Source organism: Dermochelys coriacea, chromosome 1 (genome assembly GCF_009764565.3).
Source record: "Dermochelys coriacea isolate rDerCor1 chromosome 1, rDerCor1.pri.v4, whole genome shotgun sequence".
NCBI classification, from domain to species: domain Eukaryota; kingdom Metazoa; phylum Chordata; order Testudines; family Dermochelyidae; genus Dermochelys; species Dermochelys coriacea.
The window spans coordinates 219,689,911-219,705,620 of NC_050068.2; the positions used below are offsets into that span (position 1 = coordinate 219,689,911).

At 42.0% G+C, this 15,710-nt stretch overlaps 1 protein-coding gene across 1 annotated transcript in view; it reads right to left on the bottom strand.

The window, feature by feature from the left end:
• Positions 1–1,123: 1,123 nt before the first annotated feature.
• The window catches only part of DYRK4 (dual specificity tyrosine phosphorylation regulated kinase 4), a 31,298-nt gene continuing 16,711 nt past the window's right edge, over positions 1,124–15,710 (bottom strand). Inside the window, exons 6-12 of the mRNA XM_038401051.2 lie at positions 14,778–14,916; positions 13,965–14,046; positions 11,884–12,056; positions 10,435–10,495; positions 8,886–9,015; positions 2,147–2,316; positions 1,124–1,412 (exon numbers count right to left, since the gene is read on the bottom strand). Coding sequence (XP_038256979.1) covers positions 1,153–1,412; positions 2,147–2,316; positions 8,886–9,015; positions 10,435–10,495; positions 11,884–12,056; positions 13,965–14,046; positions 14,778–14,916 — 1,015 coding nt within the window. The 3' untranslated portion in view covers positions 1,124–1,152. The remainder of the gene's footprint in view (positions 1,413–2,146; positions 2,317–8,885; positions 9,016–10,434; positions 10,496–11,883; positions 12,057–13,964; positions 14,047–14,777; positions 14,917–15,710) is intronic.

Below are 15,710 nucleotides of genomic sequence, written 5' to 3' on the forward strand. Positions count from 1 at the left end.
AACACCTCTGTGAGGTTATTGATACAGTCAACCCTCTATCACCTGGTATAAGGCCTCCAGGAAGTCACTGATACAGTCACCCTGTATCCTACAGGACAGTTTGCCTGGCTTGGTCCTTGGTGAGGTCATTGATGTAATCATTCCTATGTCCTGCAGGAATTTTTCCTGGCCTGTAGAGCCTATGTGTGATAGTGTGACTCCAGTAACCCACCCAATTGCTCTTGTGCTCTGGGACCACTGTGAGATCACTGAGATGGTATTCCCTGTATCCTGCAGGACAGCTTCCTTATTATTCTTATTTGTAGCACCTATAGCCTCAGTCAGGGATAAGATCCCCATTGTGCTGGGTGCTGTAAAGACATATCAAAAGATAGGTTAATGACTGGGGCTGGCAGTCATATAAATCTGATTTTGTAATGAGTTAAGTCAGACTCCCTTTGAGGGCTCATTCACCTGGACATTGACTCTCTCTTTCATCCGTCCTTCTGGTTTGATATAAAAAGGGAGTGGGGTCCCTGTAGAAGGGTGTAATGCACACCATGGTTTGGTAGCCTTCTCTCCTGTTGCCTTTTATAAATACCTTCTCTGCAGTCTGCACCTCACTATAGAACTTCACGTGGGTTTCTAATTCTGTTCAGAGGTGCTACCAATGACCTGTATCTGACTCTCTCAGAGAGGGAGACACTATGAGTTTGATTCTCCTCTCATTTACACTGGTATAAATCCACTAACCTCTGTAGAGTTATTTCTGATTTATATTGGTTTAAATGAGGTTAGATTCAGACCCTGTGATCTCTGTGGTTTTTCTAGGCTTTTAATTCCCAAGAAGCAGGAGTCCTTGAATGCAAGTGTCCAGTATAATACCAAGAATAACTCTCTATCCACCTCTAGAGTCTCCTTTTTATTAAAAATATTGCTGTGGGTTGTGAAGAATCTCCGATCACAACAAGAACGTTGGTAACGTTCAGCGCACATTCTGCTTTGGTTACCTGGACTAATTGAGGTTAAAAATGTCTAACAAACGTGCACAGCCCCATGTGTGGAGAGTTATAATTTAAAATGATGTTCTTGAATATTGTACAGTTAAATGGTTACCTACAAAACATACCAGGCAGTTATAGAAACCAGACCAATAGCTGCTTGTGCAGAATGTTACTTAATTGGTGGTAAAAACATTGAATTTTTGTGAAGAGCTGTTTCACTGCTATGTTTTGCTTTGTCTCTTTTGATAGTCTTTTCCACTGGGTTTTCTAGATCTTTCTCTGGAATAACCTGTTTGGTTGTGTTCTGCACTTTATTTTCCATTGTGTCTGAGGAAGCTCCATTGAGAGTTAGTCTTTCAGTGGCAGCAGTAGGATTTTCAGTCAGTTCACCTTTTACTTTATCAACCATGTCTTGACAGGTATTTTCTTCTGTACGAAATAAAATAAAAACATGGCAGTGTGAAACTGTAATGTGTCCATAGGCCCACATTAAATCTGCAAAGGGTTAATCAATTATTTCCTCAACATTTCCGAGGAGTAGAACCACCAACCCCCATGCATATTTTCTGCCCTAAGAACTAAAGTGCATTGTGGATGGACTGCAGATGCTGTCTCTGATTCTTTTCCTACCAAGATCACTGTATGAAGTCTCTTTCTGCACGAACCTATGGGTCTTTAATTGTTATATTTACCCTGTCGGGCTGCAGATAAATGACATGACCCACCGGGTAACTCTCTGTTTCTACCAAAGAAGCAGAAAAGAGGTGGTGTGGCTAATGCAGGTATGGCAACTTCCATCTTCTCTGTATGTGTGTGTATATATATATATCTTCTTACTATATGTTCCATTCTTTGCATCCGATGAAGTGGGCTGTAGCCCATGAAAGCTTATGCTCTAATAAATTTGTTAGTCTCTAAGGTGCCACAAGTACTCCTGTTCTTTCTGCGGATACAGACTAACACGGCTGCTATTCTGAAACCTCTGGCTGTGGGTATGACCGATGCTTCTATGGAGCATTCCATCATTTTACATTACTTCATCCTTTCTTTTTAAAAAAGCTATTTGCTCAAACATGAAGGCCTCTAAAAATCATAACTGCCAACACGTACAAGCGATGAATATTATTAAGAATAAAGAACTTCAAATATTCAGACTACTGCACCTCCTAGTCCAGGCAGTGTGTGTTTATGTACATTCTCCTTCTTCTCTGGTGTGAAGAAGGAACCTTCACTTGCAGAGTTGCAATTTTGTTTTGATTTATGTATTCTTGGTTCCTGGATCCATGTGTGCTGCATTGCTTCATCCGGAGTCATGCGGAGGGCAGGTTCCCACCTTAAAATATACAAATGATAAATAATTATTGAACAGTGTTTTTTATAATGCTAAAAATGAAAAATACATTAAACTTAGGTTAGGCCAGAAAATACTTTCATTGTCTTCAGGAAAATTGAGCCATGAAGACATTTTTCAAATTCACAAAAAGTAAAAAAGCCTGTTTGCCTTTATCCATAATCCCATTTGCCAAAATCCTCTTTCTGCTTTCTGAAAATTTGCCTGAATTACTGATCAAATTCTGTGCAGTATCAAACAGCCAAATGCTTACCACAGATCCTCACATGCAAATCACAATATTATCAGAGGGTTCATTCTGTATATGTGCCCAAGAGTCTTAAAATCCTAAAATAATGTTAGCTCCAAGAAAAGGTGTTAGAATTGAGCAGCAGTTGCAATCCCCTAGCAGATAGGTACTTCCTCAATTAGTTGTACCTCATACAAACTGTATTCCATTCTTCTGATTAGTCTAATGTCAAAACTGTCCATGGCGCTCATTAGAACTCCACAGAGCCATTGTAAGAAAGATTCTGGGCCACTACACTGGAATGTTACAGGGATGTTCCTCGTTAAGGGAAAGATTTTTTGTGTAACTAGGATCACCATTCAAAACAACATAACTGCAAGTTGATATTTACATAAGAGCAACCCTACAAACAGAGTAGTAAATCCTGAAGCTGTTTTTGAGGGTTTCTTCAGGAAAGTAATAATAACGGGTAACAAAGATCTTGCACAGAAAGTGCTGAACACGGTCCAAAATTCCAACCTGACATAGTGCATAGATAACAGTAAAACCGGCAAGGGAGCTGATACTGCTGTCACTTACATGGGTGTAAATCAGGAGTAACTCCTCCAGAGCCAAGTTCCATCAATGTAAGTGAGAGCAAAATCTGGTTCATTGTTTTCAAAATTCAATCCTTCACTGGTTCAAGTCTTTTCTTTTGGCTGGTGAATAAAACATTGTTAGTGTGATTATTAACATCCATCATTCTGGTAAAAAGCAGATGAGTATTTTGTGTGTAGGCTGGTAAATCTTTTGACAGTTTTGCAGCAGGATACTACTAAATCCACCTTCCTAGAGTGTTTTGTTAATCTCCACCACTTTTATTTTTCAAGATAAAAGATCACACCACACATTAGCAGTTCTGTAAGGTGCAATCCTGGGAAATGCTCAGCACTCTCAACTCCCAAGAGTTTTGCTTCTTCCGCCTCAGTTTGATTCATAACAGGTCACCTTTACTTTGTGGTAACAGCGGGACAGTGGCAACGTGCTGGAAACTCAAGTGCTGCACCTCATTTGCAAATGAATGTACAGGGTTGTTGCTTTTTTTTCAGAAGAAAGAAATGAAGACAGCCATGATATTTGTTGGTACTTATTTATCATTTGCATGGCACCCACAGTGTGCAAGACAATTACCAACAGGCATGAAGAGAAGGTTTCTATCCTCAAAGGGTTTATGAACTAGATAACATACTAAAGTTGTATATTCCTTGAAGATTAACAGAAATTGTTTGCTATTTGTATTCACCAGCAATGAAAAACTTGCAGCAGATCAGTGTCAGTTAAGAGAGTAACCGAAGTCAATGACAAACTCCCATTGACTTCAATAAGGTCAAGATTTCAACCCACAACTCCCTGGGAAATGTCTGGACCTTGACTTGCCCTCCAGGTTCCCCTGGTTGATAGGAATCTACTCCAATAACTAGCATGAAAAAAATGCTATTGAATAATTTTTGAAACCTTCCCATCTACAGTGGCCCAGAACAATGTTTATTTTTTCCAAAGTAGTAAATAGAAGTAGTAAAAAGAAAAAAATACCCAAGGAGCAAAAGGCAAAGACTCGTCAGGTGACAGGAATAAGAGTTGTATTAAATGACTGATTTTCATAATAGAGAGAGGTTAATAGGTGGTTGCCTCAGGAGTGGGATACAGGCCAGCATGGTTTACTGTTATTATTGAACATGTTTATTACACCTGTGCCTAAAGACTAACCAAGAATGGGACCCCATTATGCTAAGCACACAGATAGTAGATGGTCCCTGCCCCAAAGAGCTTACAGTCTAAATAGAGAAGATAGACACAGGGTGTAGAGCTTTATAAACATTTACTAATTAATCCTTTCACCATCCCAATGAGTTAAGAAAGTCAGTATTATTATTTCCAATTTAAAGACAGGAAAACTAATGTGCAGAGAGATTTTGTGCCGGGGTCTACTTAAACCCTGGAGAAATTGCACATTTTTTGCAGGTCAGTCACAGCATAAATAGCAAATTTTGCAAATGCATTCATATAATATATTCCATACCACCCTTACTTCTATGCTGCTGCTAGCGGCAGTGCTGCCTTCAGAGCTGAGCCTCTGGCTAGCAGCCATTTCTTTCCAGCCACCCAGCTCTGAAGGCAGCACAGAAGTAAGGGTGGCAATATTTCCATCCTCCTACAATAGGCTTGCAACCCCCTTTTGGGTTGAGACCCGCAGTTTGAGAAATGCTGTGTACTTTTATATCCTCTTACCCTATAGTATAGGGTAAAAGTACACAAAAGACCAGATTTCATGGGGGAGACCAGATGATCAATCCATGATGAATTTTTATGGCTGCTAATTTATTAGACCTGTAGTTATGTGTCTTGCCCAATCTGTACTGTACTTCAAACTAAATACAATAGAGTGTTTAAAAAAAAAAGAACTTAGGAGCTTCTGACTCCTGGTTAGATCTGTCCCTAAGCATGTGTGTCCCTAGCCCCCACTCTGCAGGACAGTGTCCATGGTAGGAATGGATAGACAGCTAGAATAGCTGCATGCCCCGCATATGGGGAGAAGAGATTGTCAAGTTTTCAACAGGACAGTCTTATTATTCAAATTCCCACATTCGTAAAAACTATTGTTGCACCCCACCATATTTCTGTCCAGAGATAGTGTTCTACTAATGGGACTACACTTTGAGACACATATAGTACCTAAGACTGAAAATGTTCAGGGAAGGGCCAGAAAGATCATGAGAAGTAACAGAAGGACGTACATATGAAAGAGTATAGAAGTGGAGTGATTTTTGAAAATGCAAAAGCCAGAGGGGATTTGACTGTGGTATTGATGCTTTGAAGTACAGAGTAATAACTGATTAGCAGTTCCTCCTATAATATGAGAACAAGGGGTCACTCAGTGAAATGAATTGATATTTACTCTGAATACAATTAAAAGGAAGCACTTTTCACAACATGTACTCAGTTTGCACCATTCTCTCCCACAGAAGTTCACAGAAGTACGCGCCGGGGAGTACGAGGGCTGAAGAGCCCCATGTGCTGAGCAAGCATCAGGGGATACAGCCAGTCTCCCCGGTCGTAGTCCAGGAGGTCTCCAATTCTGGTGACTTCTGCCCGGACCAGCCTCTGGAGCACCGAGGGGGACTCTGCCACCCGCACATGGAGCTGGGGGTTGCATAGCAGGGGCTCCGCAAGGAGATCCGCCCCCTTGGTGGCTGCCACGGACCTGGTCGCCAAGACCACTTTCCAGGTCTGGAGGAGGTCCTGGTAGAAGACCGGCAGCCCGGAAAGGTCTTGCAGAAGACCTCTCAGATGGAGATAAAGGAGCTGCTGGTCGTATCGGAGCCCTTGGAAGCGGCGCAGGAAGGCGTGCACCAGTGTGCTCCATGCTGGACTACCTGCACCATAAAGGAGTCTCTGCAGGACCTGAAGGCAGAAGACATGGACCTGAGTGCACAGGCACTTCAGGCCCTGTGCTCCCTCCTCCAGGGCAGGTGGAGGACCCCTGCAGAGACTCATTGCAGTCCCAGCCAAAAGAACACCAGAACCAGCATCCAGAGGTTAGCCAAGAAACTCGGGACCAGAGTGTTGAGCCGGTGCCAGAGCATGGACAGGACTAACTGATTGAGCACCAGTGTCCTCCCTCGGAGGAAGTTCTGGAGGGTGGTTGAAAGCAGGTATATCAGTCTTAGAATGGTTAAAAAGCCCTTTTTCTACAAACTGAAAGAGATTACCTCAGATTAATTATGGACACCTGAGTCTAATTAAGGGCAGCCTGTGGCCTTTAAAAACCTCTTCCAGTCAGTGGGAAAAAGGAGGAAGGATGAGAGGCAAACTACAAAAGGGTCATGTGCAGTGAGGGGAAAAGACTTTTTCTAGGTAAAGAGCTGCCTTCCCCTATATGCAGAAATCTTGTGTTTATTTCTGACTGGGGAGATGGCCTTGCTTCCCAGCATATGTGGGCCCACAGTGGTTTAGAGGGGGTGGCTGCTGATTGGTAGCCCACATAAGAAGAGGCCATACTCCACCTAGAGTTAGGAAATGTATTTGTGTGTGTGTGTGTATGTGTGTAAAGAAGCCCTTGGGCCAACCCTGTAAATATCATAAATAAACCAACATGAAGTATTCAACCTCTAGAGTGGAACTGATTTACCCCAGGCCCCCTCAAAGCCAGAGGGAGAAACACTGAGCCCTGATGTGATGAAAGAGGTGTGTTGTCACGTAGGACGAGAGAACGCTTGTAGTACATCAAGTGTTTGAAGTTTAGCTTCCCTCAAGGTTGAGTGAGACTTGGGAGGGAAAAAGACTGGCAGATGAATGAATTGGTTTGTATGGAACTCTGACACAACTCTAAGCAGGAATTTGGGATGAGGCCTGAGAGTAACCCTGTCCTTATGAAACACGATATAAGGGATTCACCATGAGGGCCTGCATCTCCCCTACCGTTCAAGCTGAGGTAATGACTACTAAAAAGGCAGTCTTCATTGACAGGTGGTATAAGGAACAGGTTGCTAAGGTCCCAAAGAGGGGTCCTATTAACCCTGTTGATACTATACTGAGGTCCCAAGAGGGAGGGGGCTACTGAACTGGGAGGAAAACATGAGTTAGGCCCTTAAGGAATCTTGCCATTGCAGGATTAGAAAAAAATGTGGCCCTGGATAAGACGATAATGTGCAGATATCGTTCTTAGACAGATCTTTATGGAACTAAAAGAAAGTCCAGATGGTCCCAGGGTTAGTAAGTTGTCAAGGGTGTTGTCAAGGGAGATAGCTGGTGCTGAGATGCCCAAATAGAAAATCTCTTTCAATTAGCTTTATAAGTTAGTGTGGTTGAGGCTTTTCTGCTTTGGAGCAGGATGTTCTGAGCGTCTGTTGAACAGCATCTTTTGGTGGACATCAACCAGCCAGCATCCAGGCTGTCAGGTGTAATGATGCTGGGTCCAGGGATAGGATCTGAGCATTGTTCTGCAAGACTATGTCAGGCAGAGCAGGTAAGGCGACTGGGGGCTGCACTGAGATGTTCCCCAGATTCGAATACCAAATGTGCCTGGCCCATGCTGGCGCTGTAATCATCATTGACTCTGAATATTGCCTCACCTTCCTCAGGACCCTTGGGATCATGCAGATCGGCATACATCAGTCTCAGTGCCCAGGGAACGAGAAAGGCATCTGACGGGAGGGATGAGCAGGAGATGAGTCTCTACTATGTCCCAATGGAGAAGATGAAAAGGAATACACCCCCTTAAGTGGGGGGTGGATTCCCCACTTTTGAGTGTGTTAGGGTGCTCCTGCATCCTCTGTACATGGGTAGGGCAAGTAGATGGCACAGATGTATCAACAGCTGAATGCTGTTCTGTGATCTGGGTGACCAAAGGACTAGTTAGCACTGCTGATGTTGTACAAGCAAACAAGATGGATTCTGATACCTGGCCCACAGACAGGGCACTCAGTGCCAAATAGGCCATAGGAGCCAAAAGGGACAGGACAAAGGGTCTGGGTGCCAATGTGCTAGGTACAGAGATTGCCAAGGAGCCACTGAGGGAGGAAGGATTTAGCCTGTCCTGCAGGCACTCTTTTCATAGCTGGCACTAAGGTGGCAGAGATACCCATGGTAGGCTGTTGGCTCATGCCTAACAAGAGTGGGATCTATGTGGACAAATACTCAAAGAAAAACCAAGTCTTTTACATCATGGCACATTCTCTGCTGGCCCCTTCCAGGGCACACCATAGACGTGGTAGTCCAGAACCACAAATCAATGCCCAAAAGGATTCCCACTGAAGAGAATGGAAAGACTCCCATCTGCTGCAATGGGACTTAAATTGTTACAATAGTTGTTGAATACAAAATTGAGTGTTTTTCTTGGGAGGTGTACAATGTGATTCCACTCTGACACCACCCATGTTACCTACATGAAACTTTTCCTTAAATCAGATTGAGGTGGTTAAATACTGGGGCTTTTATAAGTGAGGAAGGATGCTTTTGGGGTGGTCACTGGATTCAGAAGCAGGAGATCTGGGTTTTGTTTCTGTCTCCGCCACAGATTTCCTGTGTGACCTTGGGGAAATCACTTACATCTCTCTGTGTGTGTCCATTTCCCCTTCTGTAAGCTGTGAATAATACTTTCTTCTTGTGAGACTAAGTTCATTAATGTTTGTGAAAGGCACTCAAATGCTATAAGGAAGGGCCTATAAAATAAACATTGGTGAAAAAACAGAGATACAAAAATTTTTAAAGGCGTAAGAGAAATAAAGCAGGGACTTAATGTCAAACAAGTCTGCAGAAAATAAAGAAGTAAAAAGTAACTTACATTAGGCAGCCTCTCAGAAAATCCAGGAAAGCAGCATCATGAGTTTTTAATACCATACTTAGATCCTTGGAGTCTGGGTGTCTTTTTTTCCCCCTGCTGTTTGTTATAGTTCTAGGAAAACCTCTGGAATCTTTAAAAACAAAATATGCTTTTAAGTCATGTAAACATTTTGCACAGTAACGGTTTAGCTGTAGTTATGATGTTGCCCTTCAGTAATGTGAACTTTACAGAGTCCTACAAGGAGATTTAAATCCATAAGGAAAATGACTTACATTTACATAATGACTTTCATCCAAAAGGACCCCAAAGTTCTTCACAAACTTACACACAAGAAATATCTTTATCTACCACTGACCTGCATCTATTTCAGGTGAAACATGACACCTGTTTAACAACACAGAAATGCACTACACAGCTGCTTAGGACAGGAAGTGAAGAATGCCATGTTCCACTGAAGCTTGTTGAATGGTAGGTAGGTTGAACATAATTACCCAGTTGGTATTTAGCTAGAACACAATGAGCCCTACTCAGGGCCAGGCCTATGAGGTGGCACTGAGAATTCTCTCTTTCCCAGGTGCTTGGCTGGTTGGTTCTTGCTCATATGCTCAGAGTCTGAGCACAATAGGTGGGGATGGGAAGGGATTTTCTTGCAGGTCTGATTGGCAGGGACCCTGGGGGTTTTCTGCTTCCTCTGCAGCATGTAGGTACAGGTCACTTGTCAGGATTATCTCGGTATATCTCCCTTAATCATTTCCTTATCATTGTAGGGACCTCGGTCCCTCCTAGTCTCTGCCTGTGGCACATAACAGTCTATTCTCCTGAGGGCTGTAATTCTTTGGTCTCATTTTGGTTGTTTGATTTAGCGTGCAGGTGCTGGGTGGTGCTGTGACCTGTGATACACAGGAGGCCACACTCGATGATCTGGTGGTCTCTTCTGGCATTAAACTCTGACTCCTTATTTAGGGTAAAATCCTTATTGAAGTCAGTGTGAATAAGAAGTCCTGAACAGGGTTTTATGAGAGCAATGAAATGAGTTTTCCCATATTACAACCATCCCACCAGTACATTGCTGTGTGAGTAATCCCTCTAGCATATCTGAAATTATACCGACTGAATGCTGTGCTGTGTTACTACTTTACTTTGCATATTTTTCAGGACCAAAGAATAATCAGTTCTAGTAAAGTGCACTTAATACAGATTTGTTTCCTAAGTGGTGTTGCCTCCTTCCATGGTTTTAGCAATGAGAAAACACTTATTTTAAAACAGGAAAACAAACATAGATTTCTCAGTCTCTCCTCTGTTATCTCTGCAGTGGGAGGACCTTAAGCTATCGACAGCACATCACTGAATTTTTGTATAGTCCTCAAATTATTGATTTCTTATGGATATCTGTTCCTAAAAGCAGTTTGAACAAAGTGGTGACCCAGGTAAGAAGAATCGGAGGTTCTTCTAACCCCATTCTCCACCTGCACATCAAAGGCAATAGCAGAGAGGAGACTTAAAAGCTCAGGGAGAGATACAATTAAGAAAGATAATCACAGGCGCTTACCAAAGAATGTTCGTCTTCTTGATGCAGTCTGAATAAAATCAGCTGGTGGAAGACCCAATATCTTCAAGACAGAAAATTAATACGAGGAGTTATTCATTATTTCTTCAACATCTCTAGCAGCCTTGGCTACAGATGGATGTGCTGTTCCTCCTCCTATTTACATGTGCCAATTTACAGTAAAATGTCTCAGAGGGGTAGCCATGTTAGTCTATAGCCACAAAAACCACAAGGAGTCCAGTGGCACCTTAAAGACTAACAGATTTATTTGGGCATAAGCTTTCGTGGGTAAAAACCCCACTTCTTCAGAGGCATGTCTACACAGTGAAATGTCTACAACTTTCTCTAACCTATCCTCATTTTTAATGTGCCTCTCCCTGTAATACAGTATCTAAGGTCCATTTACAGAACCAAGGGATCCATTATAGTTGGTTGAAAATGGACTTCACACTCTCCATTTTAAGCTGTCTTCTCACAGTAGATAAATTTTGATGGTTGTCATCTTCCATAAAGAACGCTGCCAGGCTAAGTTGCTCTGTTATTAATGGAGGTCTTACTTAAACAGATTTGTTTTCACAGTTGGGCTCATTCTGATCGGACTAATAGCATCTACAACACCTACATCCCTCTGTTGAGACAGCTCTTTCCCCAGCCCTGGAAGTTTCACAGGGGGACTCTGAAGAACAGCACTCCTGTTGATCGACGTAGATACTGTGGGAGACTGCAGAGTGGGACAGTACAGCAGCTTTGCACCAGCTAATTCAGGGCTTGCCCTGGGTTTAAAATCAGACAGAGAGCTAGCATAGGATGCTGGGCAACAAAGTGATATGCTCTCATTAGCCAGACTTGCCTAGAAGACTGATTGCAACACATTGTACCTTCCATAACTTTTGCATCATTTTCCCAGTTGGCCCCAGGTACATTACATGGCAGTACAAACAAAAAATGTATTAGGAAAAGGAGAAAAATTAAAATATTGTATTTTGCTTTGCTTCCCCCTTAGACTCAAACATACTTCTTTGGTCAGAACCGCTCCCTACAATTCTGATCAGATTACAGTGTGCTCCCCATAAAGACAGAAATAGCACAGTGACTGAACAAACCAACAACGTTCACCACCGGGAGCTGGTTTGCCACACAAAACGGAGGCAGCAGCTTCACATTCTGCCTCTTCCTTCTCACTGGGCCCCCTGGCTGTGATAAGCTTCCCTCTCACAGCCAGCCCAGCTCCAAAAAATATTTGAGTCTCTTCATGTGTCATTCTGTTGCTGGGAGTGCAGTTTAGCAAACCACAGTTAATCTGTCATTCGAAAACTCATGTCAATGAACCCCCGGGGAAGGAACTGTTTGAACAATTCATCAAATTACAAAATGCTCTGTTTCCAAGACATGCATGTAAGGGATGGAGGAAACAGCACCTTGAAGTTATGACTAAAATATCCCAGAAGCTACCTCCATGATGCAGGCAAGTTGCTCTACTTCATTCTCTCCTGGAAAAAGGGGATAGCCTGTGTAAAGTTCAGCCATGATGCATCCCAGGCTCCACATATCAATAGAAGTAGCATACGGGTGACCAAGAATCACTTCAGGCGAGCGATAAAATCGGCTCTGAACATACGTATACACTGCATTAGGAAAGAAAATCTGACACTAAGGAACATAGTGTTGTCAGGGCAGCAATTAACATTAGAGAACCATAGACATTAGAAAACACAAATACATCTTTTTCCCTCATAAGCTGGACAGGGATTGTTCCCTAGTATATGTTTCTAATACTTCATCCAGTTCCATTTTAAATTGCATGGGATGGGTGTTTCCCCACATCTTTTGGGAATTATTTCACAGAACAATAGATCTTGCTCTTAGGAAATGTTTCCTGATATTATTCAGCCAAATATCCTTATTTCATTCCCTTACATGCAATTATATACCTTGAACCAGCCCAAACAATTCTTCCCCTTCTATAGGCCACAGTCCTGCAATGGGATTTTCTAGCACAAAGCAATCCACACCTTCAGAGACCTATTCGGCAAAATTCTGGTTTCACTGAAGTCAATGGCAAAACTAGGATTAACTTCAGTAGGGTCGGAATTTCATCCAATGTCTTAATTGGAACTCTACACATGTGCAGGGGTCTGGGCCAGCAGGTCACATTCCCAGGATTGGGACCATAGTGAGTAAACTAATCCCTTTTAATTGGTATTCAGCCAAACCAAATATAATGATGGTACATTAGCTCTGTCACTTTTCCCTCCTACATCAATTCCACTAGCCTGTTGACCCTTTTATTTATTCTTTTGCTCTTTTAACTCCCTCCAGTTCAACACCTTTCTGGGAGCAAGGTGATCAGCTACATAAGCAGTATTCTAGATGCAGTTTCTCCAGAACTGCATAGGAAGGGACGACACATGGCATGTTTCTTTGTGTGCTTGGCCAATATCACACTATTGGGTTTTTGTTGTGGTTGTGCCATACCATACTATGAACTAATATCTAACTTAGTCTTCTACTACCTGCCCTTCAGTATCTTTCAGTTACCTCTTCCCAGGGGTCTAAAAAAACCTCTTATTTAAGCTAACAGGAGATGAATCATGCTCCACATTTCTTCCACTGAATTTCTATGTTTCAAATTATTCTTTTCCAGAGATATTCCAGGGTGAATCTCTTATTGTCTTGTACTCAAACATTGGAAAGCCTAAAATGATTAACCTCTCTTTCAAAAGCAGATTGTGTAAATCTAATTGACTTAAACCCAACCATTCCAAAATCCAGAGCAGGGTGCTTGGCAGAATTTGTATATATTGTCTGAGTGGAGAAACATGTTTAATGGGAGAAAGAGAAGAACACAGAACATGATTTTTTCTCCCATGCTTAGTGAAAATGTTGTATAGATTTCTCCCATTTAACAAGTGCTACAACCTTCCTCACCTTTATATCACTCTTGAACGACACGTTTATTCTTAGTGTTGTGAGTTCGTCATCAATTCAGCTATAAGACACATTTTATGTTTAATTTCTTGTTTATTGGTTTTGTTTTGTTTATTCGTTGTACATTCTGTTTAAACCTTATCAAGAAAAAATATTTTAAAAATCTCTTTAAAATGGCTGTTTTATCTCCAATGCCCCAAGTGAGAAAGAGTACTTTTGGTTCAAAAATGCATGAATTGTAACTTAACTAACTAATGAAAAAGGATCTCAAGGTCTGATCCTGTCAACCCCCACTGAAAAGAGTACATTTTATTGAAGTCAGTGGGGCTATTCATTTGGATCCATTTCAACTCCCTACACCTGCTAAAAGCAATTTCTATATCATCATCAACCATCATCATCAAAGGTGGTAAATCAGTCTCAGCAGTGTGGGGGAAAGCGCTGGTAGGTGACACAAGGAGAACCCCATTGGCTTACTAGTTCAATAGATGCAAATGATGGGCATGTGTCATTGTATTAGCTCAATGAAGTAAACATTTTTTCCAGTTTTTAAAAATTAAGAAAACTAATTAAGAAAATTACATCAACTTGACTTTTCTGCAAACCTCTTTGGTGTTCATAGCAGCTCGATCCAAAGTCAATAACTTTAACTGAATTTTGACCTTTGTGGTATAGCAATATGTTCTCCTACAGAGGAAAAATAAAAAGGGGAAAAGACCAATAACACCCCAGTAGGTTAATGAACTCTTTGGTAAAAGTAACGTATAATATGATGAGGTTATGCTTAACTCCATAATAGTAATATAAATCACTTAATCTAGCCTGTTCATACACTTTACTGACACTGGAGGGCAATTATGCCCAATTATTTGAACTAAAGCAAAACTCCAAATGAAAGTTATGAGAGAGACAGAGTAAGAGAAGGAAATAGGGACCCCCTTGGGACCAGGGCCCCTGGGCTTCTAGGGTCTGCAGCTCTGGGGCAACCCCACCATGTCAGGGCTTCCAGCTTCTCTGCCATCAAGCTGGGAGTCCCAAAGTCCCAGAAACCCCCTCTCTAACTGGGGCTTGGCTCCTGGATCAACAACAGGAGCCTGGACGCCCTGAGAACCCTGGCTCAAGCCAAGGTTGCTGCAGAGCCAGGATCCTGGACCAGCCACCCTGAGTACAAACCTACCCAGATCCTGAGGGTATGTACTCGGCACTGCTACACTACTATTTCTAGCGAGCTAGCGTGAGTATGTCTACTTGAACTGGGAATAATATCCGCCAGCTACAAGTATCCTTAGAGGAATCATAGGTTCTACCTATCACTGTTGAATTTTAAAGATCCTTTCAGAAGTTCTCTATCTGTGAAAGGTAAGATGCACCTTAGAAGAACTGTACAAAGTGGTTTATAATGAGATGACAATACTCACAGGTTTCAAGTCACAGTGGATAATTTTTTCCTGGTAGAGCATTTGTAAACATCTCAGCACACACTGAGTGAATCGTCGAATCAAAGACAAACTAAAACCTTGGAACTTGTTCTTTTTGATCAGCTGATACAAATTTATTCTGTGGGATGAGACAGAGAGACCAGGGCACTTTGGGTTTATTACATGAATAGTTTAAAGCTTATTAGAAAGCCTCTTGTTTTTTTCCTTACATAAGAGAAGGGAATCACCCAGAATAAAACAACATGTAAGTTTTCCTTGGGAATGTTATATTGCATATAATAAGCATAAATAACTAGATCCTCCAGATCTAATGGATGAGTAATGTCAATGGGACACATTTATTTATTGAACCAAGTGTCACAAATCCATTGCTTTTCACCATGCAGAATAGTGTTCTCACTGGGGGGAATAAAAGATAGAAAGGTTTGGTCCAGTTCCCATTCTTTTTAATTGACCTTTGACTTGGCACCGTCCATAAATTCCTTTGTATCTCAGTGCCTGTGGTCAGACCCTCAAGGGAAATCATCCTTGATAAAATACCTGTATAGGTTCCATTGCTCTTATACCGTCCTCATCAATGTAGTATGAGCGCCTTTCAATAGTGTATTAAGTGACGTGACTAACTTCTGTCATGTGTGGTTTGATGGGAATGGGAAGGGCAAAATAAGTAAACAAACATAAGACAGCAAAAGAGGCTTCCCTTACCAGCTGTTTCCTTTAATCTTCCTCAGCAAGGCAAGATGCCCACCAGACAATGCCATGGCCAGAAAGAAGATGGGAAGTGCAATGGTGCTGCTGCAGTAGGGCTGATAATAAGAATCTAGTGATGCTGTTCACTAGAGCACTGAAAAGCTCAGCAGTGTCAATGTACATCGGGTCATGCAGATAAGCCTTTCTCCTGTTTCACTTTGC